The 9,009-nt window shown below is 35.6% G+C and overlaps 1 protein-coding gene across 1 annotated transcript; it reads left to right on the forward strand.

Moving 5' to 3' along the window:
* Nucleotides 1–965: 965 nt before the first annotated feature.
* On the forward strand, nt 966–8,625 carry LOC141666436 (respiratory burst oxidase homolog protein A-like). Its single transcript, XM_074472437.1, has 14 exons — nt 966–1,868; nt 1,983–2,142; nt 2,268–2,316; nt 2,827–2,940; nt 4,030–4,452; nt 5,305–5,691; nt 5,772–5,867; nt 5,997–6,112; nt 6,547–6,714; nt 6,816–6,975; nt 7,131–7,328; nt 7,409–7,537; nt 7,786–7,864; nt 7,951–8,625. Exons 1-14 carry the CDS (start codon nt 1,211–1,213, stop codon nt 8,058–8,060), a joined length of 2,847 nt encoding a protein of 948 aa, XP_074328538.1. The 5' UTR covers nt 966–1,210; the 3' UTR covers nt 8,061–8,625.
* Nucleotides 8,626–9,009: the final 384 nt, after the last annotated feature.

A 9,009-nucleotide genomic window follows, 5' to 3' on the forward strand; every position in this document is an offset into this window, starting at 1 on the left:
TGTTTACTAACTAGACAAAAACCGATAAATTTATCATTAAAATGGTAACGAATGCATAGTATCAATATTCAAGTTGTTGGACCATAAATCATATTATAAATATACTTCATATTTGATTCATAATATTTTGAATAAATAAAAATTTATCAAATTTAAAATAAGTCGGGTTACTTGGATTCATCCTCGAAAAAAGTCCGTCCGACTCGATGGGATCCGAGAAAAAACCCGATACAGCATGCTTCGAGGGCCTAAAAAGGCCTAAATATTTTCCGGAAGCCTGACCCGATCAACATCAAAATCCCACCGTGATCGGCCACTTAAAGGATCTTACTTTCTTTATTTTATTTTATATGTCTTTTCTAATCTAAACTAATTCAACTCAAATATAAAAAATTACTAAATCTTTAACAATCGATATCAACATTAACAATTTAAAAATAATGTATGAATGTCTCAATAATTTAAAATAAATTGATTTTGTTTTTAAAACTCGACTTGTGAAATAAATGGATAAAATTAAATGAATTAAGAATAAGATGTAGAGTGTGAGTATGCGTCTATAATTGTTAGATAAAACTAGTATTTGACCTCCATATAACTTATAAAGTTATAAATAATATCTTAATCTTGATCGATAAAAAAAAATCTTGATTGATTAAAAAATATATCAAAATTATTAGTGGACAACAAGACTCGAGTTCGGCTGGGCGGTTCGTGAATAAATTCGTGTTCGGCTCTTTCTCAGCCCAAGGATCACGTATTTTATAGTACTATTTTAAAAAACAGACGCAATAGTCAATACACAAAATTCAGCATTCATGGGACCGAGATTTTGGTGATTATCTCCAAACAAAACTTATTACTGCCGAGTTTGAGCTACGTTTTATTATTTATTTGCTTTCTGGGACAGAAGCGGGCCACAAAATAAGAAACCTTACGGCGTAGACTTCGAGAATAAACCGGGAGAGTATATATAATAAATTCTTAAAACGGAAAAAGGAATTTTGTAACCTTCCCACCCTTTCCCTTCCCCTCTCTAAAAGTCACTTTCTCTCTCTAAAACTCTCTCTAGTACCACCATTACATTACCACCGCGTCGACATGTCTATTCACACAGATTCCCAACGCGTCCAATGACTTCTAAAACTACATACACTTCACTCACTCTACAATACATTGAATCCATTTTAATCAACTCATTTTAAGCTCAATGATAGGATTTACGAGGCATGAGCGCCGTTGGGCGTCGGATACAGTTCCCGGCGGGAGAATTACGAGTGAATCATCTTCTCCGGCGACTGAATTAGCTTCTCCGGCGCCGGAAGAGGAGTTTGTTGAAGTAACGATTGATTTACAAGATGATGACACGATTATTTTACGTAGTGTTGAGCCTGCGACGGCGACGTTTAGAGTTTCCGATGAAGAGGCTGTAGGAATGGAGAGTTCGGTGCCGGAGACGCCGTCGCGGTCCCCGACGATGCGGAGAAGCTCGTCGAATCGGTTGTTTCAGTTTTCTCAGGAGTTGAAAGCGGAGGCGGTGGCGAAAGCGAAGCATTTCTCGGCGGAGCTACGGAGATTCTCGTGGAGTAGGCAAGGATCACGTGCGATGTCGGCATCGTCGTCGATGAATTTGTTTGCTGGTGGAAATAATGACGGTTTGGATTCGGCTTTAGCTGCTCGTGCTATGCGAAGACAACGAGCTCAGCTTGATCGAACTCGTTCCGGTGCTCAGAAAGCTTTACGAGGACTTAAATTTATTAGTACTCGTAAAAGTACCGAAATCGAGGCCTGGGAAGAAGTTCAATTAAATTTTAACAAATTATCGAAAGACGGATTTCTTAACCGCTCTGATTTTGCTCAATGCATAGGTATATTTATAATGTTTTGAATATTTATTGCGAAAGAAGGTAAGCAAGTAACAACTTGCGCTGCTAATAAGTTAATTTACGTATGATTTTTGATGATTGTATTTGATTGTGAAGGTATGAGAGATTCAAATGAATTTGCGTTGGAACTGTTTGATGCATTGAGCAGGAGGAGGAGATTGAAGGTGGAGAAGATTAGCAGAGAGGAGTTGTATGAGTATTGGTCACAAATTACGGACCAGAGCTTCGATTCTCGGCTTCAGATATTCTTCGATATGTACGTAATTAAATTACTGTTATTTGCTATGAAGATCGGTATAAGCTTAATTATCTGTTAATTTGTTGATTAATTTCTTAATGGTTGTAGTGATTCATTAGTTTGTTATGTTGTTGATATGATAGGGTAAATAAAAATGAAGATGGGCGTATTACAGAGGAGGAAGTCAAAGAAGTAAGCGTTTAAATTACAATTGGAAACATATTATGTTGTATATGTGTCGCTGTTAGGGACCAGAAAGTAACTTAAAGTTCATATTTAACTATTTACTTAGATGAAGTGATCAGCGTGATTACCTTAAACATAGTATTACCACTTGGAATAGTATAGGCAATTTGCAAACAATATTGGGATACCTCAATATCTTGACTTCCCTATAGTAATGTTTTGGGTTTAAGTATTAATACAAGATTAGGTGTGGTTGGTGATTCTAGTAGCTAATTATTTAATCAAAGGGCTTCTGTAAGTTGTTAGTTATTACTAAATGGTTTTAAATCTCTCTCTGTTTCTCTTGTTTTTTTGCATGTATTATAGTAGTGCTAAAACAAGAGAGATGTATTGAACCTTGTTTTGGATTTTGTCATGTTCATGCACTGCAATTGTTGCCAATTTTTTTAATGAATATAGTGGAGTTGATAATTTTTAAGATAGAAACTTTATTGGATCAATTTTTGACATTTGTAGATCATAATGCTTAGTGCATCTGCAAATAAGTTATCAAGATTGAAGGAACAGGCTGAGGAGTATGCAGCTTTGATTATGGAAGAATTGGATCCCGAAAGACTCGGTTATATTGAGGTGGGTGAACCTCTCTTGCTTTAATAAAATTATTATACTAGTTTATTGTAAGTTAAGTATGTCTGCATGATTATCTTTAAACAAGCTTCCAGCTACTCATTTGACATTTATTTATTATTTAACATTACTTTTATACATTGCTTTGTATTATAATTAAAGAGTCAGGTAGCAAATGGCATCCTCATGTCTCAGTCTTCCTATTTCTTGTATTTATGTTGTTTACCACTATAAGACAAACAAAGTTGCAGTAGTTCATCAATACTTTTCTCTAAAATTCATCTATAGATAGAGTGTGCATTACTCTTTCCCTTGTTCAGGTCAAAGTGAGATGTAACATTTGGTTTTGGTCATTCTGGATATGTCATGAAGCATCCAGAACTTTAATTAGATTATTTTATAAAAAAAACTAAACAAGACATATCAAGTAGTATATCTTACTCATACACAGACATGGTTGGTTATCTCTGGCCTGGAAAGTTACTAAAGAGCCACAAATTATTTTTAAAAAATGATTTTCTTTAATAGATGGGAAGTTTGAGAAGCTGTAGAAATAAGTAAATGTGTGAGCAGATTGAAAGGAACATTAAATTTGGTTTATAACATTATACATCGTTAAATTGAATGTATTAGTTTAGGTTACTAAGAATTCTTGGCTTCTAGCACATGAAGATTTTGGGTTTGGGTCAGTGGTCCAAACATATTTTACTAGTATCATATAAGGAGGGAATCTTCTCTTTTCTATACATAATTTCCCATTACCAAAACTAATACAAGCCTATCCCATTATTACTTGTATGGGTTAATAACTTTCATCTTGACATACTATGCTGAACTAAGCAAAAAAAAAGAGAGAGGAAGACATCTAATGCTGATCAGCGCCCATGTGATGAGCTGCTGTAGGCTGTTTGTGTTGCACGCGTAGTCACCACTCAATAGGTATAGCATACAAACAGGTGGCCAACAACACTATCGTCATGATTATACTGTCATTATCGATGAGATTTATTTATATTGCAACCTATTTGTGGCACGATCAACTTTCTGACTATTGTTCCTTTTCTGCATGCTTTGGTTTTCGTGATGATGCAGTTATGGCAGCTGGAAACATTACTACTACAGAAAGACACTTATCTGAACTACAGCCAAGCACTTAGCTACACAAGCCAAGCCCTGAGCCAAAACTTAGCTGGCTTAAGAAAGAAAAGCTCTATACAGAAAATAAGCACAAAGTTTGTTTATTATCTAGAAGAAAACTGGAAGAGACTCTGGGTTCTGTTTTTCTGGATTTTAATTATGGCTGGTTTGTTCACTTGGAAGTTCTTTCAGTATAAAGAAAAGAATGCATACAAAGTCATGGGTTACTGTCTTCTTACAGCTAAGGGTGCAGCAGAGACGCTCAAATTCAATATGGCACTTATATTATTGCCCGTTTGTAGGAACATCATTACTTGGTTGAGATCCACCAAGTTAAGTTACGTTGTGCCGTTTGACGACAATATCAACTTTCACAAGGTATTGCCTAAGCTTTATGTATTATATTACATTGAGTCGGTGAAATTGTCTGTTAATAATTGAGCAACTATTAATTAATTGGTCGCATTTTGCATAAAAGGAGGTGCATAACAAATTTCTACAGATTGTATTTTTGTTATAATGCAGTTTAAATCTAATCACATACTTGGGACAATTTTGTGAAATCCATATGCTCTGGGTTACTTAATATATACTTCAACTTTAGAAAAGGAAACCATCATGATAAGTTAATTCCTACACCATCCGCTCATTGGCCCTACCATTTAATATCGAGAAGATGTTCTCGTTTCTACTTGAATTCACATGTACCTGTGGTTGGCAGGTATTGTTGACCTTTGTAGAACCCAGTCAGTCACATGCACTCTAATTTTTTACATTCTTGCCATTTTTAGTCCATTTTAACAATTAAGTAGAGGTTTTTTTGTACAGTACTACATTACTAGTTTAACTTCATCCTTTACAGTATGCTTAACCATGAGTTTGGACTTGTGGCTAATGTCATTGCTTAATCTCAATCTTGTTTTGAAAAAGCAAAATTTTGCCATATTTCCCCAGGTAAAGTTTAATAAAGGCTCTATGATAATTTTGATATAAGGCGGAGTATCGAATTTTATAAGATTAGCTAATAACTGATCTGAGGCAGGTGTTCTTGGTGTTCCAAAAGAACGGAAATAGCTACTCCAGCATGTAGTCATAAATATGCGCAAGTTCTAATGTTCTGACCGAGATCCCAAATCGAAGTCTCAGGACATGTTATTCGATACTATAAATTAAAACCTTCAACTGGCCAATTGTTTATATTAATTTTTTTCCACTTTGTCTATGGTGTAGACTATTGCTGCAGCCATTGTGATTGGTGTTATACTCCACGCTGGTAATCATCTCGCATGCGATTTCCCGAGGCTTATAAATGAGACTGACGATCAGTATTCGAACTATCTGGTTAATGACTTTGGACAATCTAGACCCAAGTACATCGACCTTGTTCGAGGAGTCGAGGGTGTGACCGGAGTAATTATGGTGATCTTGATGGCCATTGCTTTTGTACTTGCAACAAAATGGTTCAGGAGGAGCCTTGTTAAGCTGCCTAAACCATGGGACAGGCTTACCGGCTTTAATGCCTTCTACTATTCGCACCACTTGTTTGTTATAGTTTATGTTTTGCTCGTAATCCATGGCTTATTCCTCTACCTTGTACACAAATGGTACTATAAGACGGTATGTAAGACTATGAAATTTTTGTTTGATAGTTACAACAATGTTTCTGTTTTCTGAAGTTTATATCTTTATGCTTGTAGACATGGATGTATCTTGCCATTCCTGTTCTTCTATATGCAGGGGAAAGAACCCTACGATTCTTTCGATCAGGATTTTCAACTGTCCATCTTTTAAAGGTATCGTATCATGCATAATATTACACATAGCCTGTCCACGGGCTTGAATAATTATAACTATTTCATATTATAAAATTGTTGTTAAATGATTTATGTTTCTTTTACTAAATTAATTTTTAATATTCTCAGGTTGCCATCTACCCTGGAAATGTACTCACATTGCAGATGTCCAAGCCTCCACAGTTTCGCTACAAAAGTGGACAGTATATGTTCGTTCAGTGTCCAGTTGTTTCTCCTTTTGAGTGGTAAACCAATATATTTAATTTAACCCGCATATATTGGTTTACATTAACTTATGTATCTTTTGATATTTCCACTAGAAAATAAAATATTAAACTGATAGTTACTGGAATTCTCAAACCTGGTGGTTCGGTTGATTGGCACTCCTGTAGGCGCATTGACTCGTTGACCAGTTTCTGTACAATCTCTATACCACTTACCGTATCATGGTGGTTGTACCATGAAGTTGATATTCCCAGAGAAAATATAGAACCAATAATTTATGGTTATGAATTTTGTTACTATCTTTAAACCAAAGTCGTGCCTTCATTTTAAGATTAAATTCTTTTATTGATTGCAAAAAGGAATCCATGTGTCATAGTTGTGCTTGTTTCCTACTGTAGATATGTTTTAAATTTTTTATATGTAGTGTTTACAAGTTATGTTGTATACATGCTAGGCATCCGTTTTCCATTACCTCAGCTCCAGGGGATGACTATCTTAGCATTCACATTCGACAGTTAGGCGACTGGACACAGGAACTTAAAAGAGTATTCGCAGAGGCCTGCGAACCTCCTATGGGTGGTAAAAGTGGGCTTCTCAGAGCTGATGAGACAACCAAGAAGAGGTATGTAACATTTACAGTGCCAGTTTGTATCCTACTATTACTGTGGCATTGTTCTTTTTTATTTCAAATTTTAGTGATTAGTAGTTAACTCTGAATGACAGCTTGCCGAAGCTTTTAATAGATGGACCGTATGGTGCTCCAGCGCAAGACTACAGGAAATATGATGTCTTGTTGCTTGTGGGACTCGGGATTGGAGCAACACCTTTTATCAGTATTTTGAAGGATTTGCTCAACAGCATTGTCAAAATGGAAGAGCAGGCAGTAAGTAATGTTACATAGATTACTATTGAGTGCTTGTTTATTACATTATACAAACAGTCACAGTATTCTGTATACGTCGCATTTTCTAGAAATGATTACTCTATAAACGCTATATAAGAACCATCTTTTGTAATAAATATGTAACATTTCTTCAGGAATCAGCTTCGGATGTGAGTAGGTATTCTGATCAGAGTCTTGGGACCTCTGATTCTGGCTCTTTAAATAAGTATTCTCCAAAACAGAGGAAACCTTTAAAAACCACCAATGCCTACTTCTACTGGGTCACTAGGGAGCAAGGTTCATTCGATTGGTTCAAAGGGGTTATGAATGAAGTTTCTGAACTAGATCAGAGGGTAAAATACTTCAAATCAGGAAATCTATAGCATTTGTTAGTATCTGGCTATCTGTAATAATGTATATATTAATATTTCAGGGAGTTATTGAGATGCACAACTATTTGACAAGTGTTTATGAAGAAGGAGATGCTCGTTCGGCTCTTATCACCATGGTACAAGCACTAAACCATGCCAAGAATGGGGTTGATATTGTATCTGGCACAAGGGTATGTTGTTTATCATCTCGTAACTAAATTGTTATGCTTCTCTATCTAGGGCCCTAGTTTTAAAGTCTAAGGATTGCATACTATTTTAACTATATCTTGCATGATGGCTGGAAATATGAAAACGAGACTTTTAGCCAATCTTGATGAGAATGGTCTGTAAACAGCTCACTTGGAAAATTCAGCTATATAGAGCACCTTCCTAAACCATCCCAACTGAGTATCAAAAAATTGTTTGTGTTTACTATCAGGTTCGAACACATTTTGCAAGGCCTAATTGGAAGAAAGTTTTCTCAAGAATTTGTACGAAACACGCCAATAAAAGAATAGGTAAGCCTGCATCTAGTACCTATAGGAAAAGTACTCCATGCCAGTTTTAATTAACGTTGTTATGATCTTGGTTTTATATTGATCAGGGGTGTTCTACTGTGGGGCACCAGTCTTAGCTAAAGAATTAAGCAATCTCTGCTATGATTACAATCAAAAAGGCACCACGAAGTTTGAATTTCACAAGGAACATTTTTAAAGCAGAAGCAGCGACATTAGTATTACTGATAGTTAGGTCACAAGAAAAGGACACGAGGATGAAGAATATGTCTAGTTAGTAGTCTTTTGGCCTCCATCGAATTATATATGAATTCTCATATGCGAAAGTTGCCGCCGAAATACCATGTGAAGGATATATAAAGTGCATTTGTTGAAGTCATGGATCAGTGACAATGAAATGCAACATTTCGGTAAACAAATGCAATTCCCTTCTATTAGAGTGTGACTCGTATTTTTGTTGACATTTCGTGGGAGATCGAAATACAACCAAAATGGTTGTATTACGGCCGTTTGGCACCATTACTATTGCACATTGACAAGTGGCGATTGAATAGGTTGACCTCAATAGTCTGCGTGAGAAGAGGACTGCAGATTACACCTTGTTCTCTTTTAAACATCCTGAAGCGGGTGAGAAGATTCTCATGAAACGACGCTGTTGCATGAGTATTGTAAAGACGTGTATATTTTTCCTTTCCTCTTATATATTACATACACCATAGAAGATGGAAGTGTAATTATAAATTTATACAATTCATATAAATTAATGAAGGTCCATATTCACTTCTCTTGTTTTATGGTCACTTCTGGGTTTAGTGTTTAATGTCCCCCGATGTCGTTGAAATTTTCATGGATGCAAGTTTATTAGTTTTCTAAAAATTAAAAGCTAAAGTGGGCAGAAAACATCAAATCATTCATATTCAGTTCGCAATTATATACACGGAACCCTTGTCACATATAGCATCGTCAGATTCTACTTATTAAAAGAATACAAGCTTCTTGCCGAAGTAAAGCTTTCTTCGAAATGAAAAATAATAAAGCTTAAAGGCTTGTGTCAATAATCACACACCGATCCACTTTCTCATCTACATAACTTTGTAATTTAATACAGAACTTAGGATTTTTCAGACTCTAAATTCGATACTCACTCA

This window comes from Apium graveolens, chromosome 6, assembly GCF_009905375.1.
Source record: "Apium graveolens cultivar Ventura chromosome 6, ASM990537v1, whole genome shotgun sequence".
Lineage (NCBI taxonomy): Eukaryota > Viridiplantae > Streptophyta > Magnoliopsida > Apiales > Apiaceae > Apium > Apium graveolens.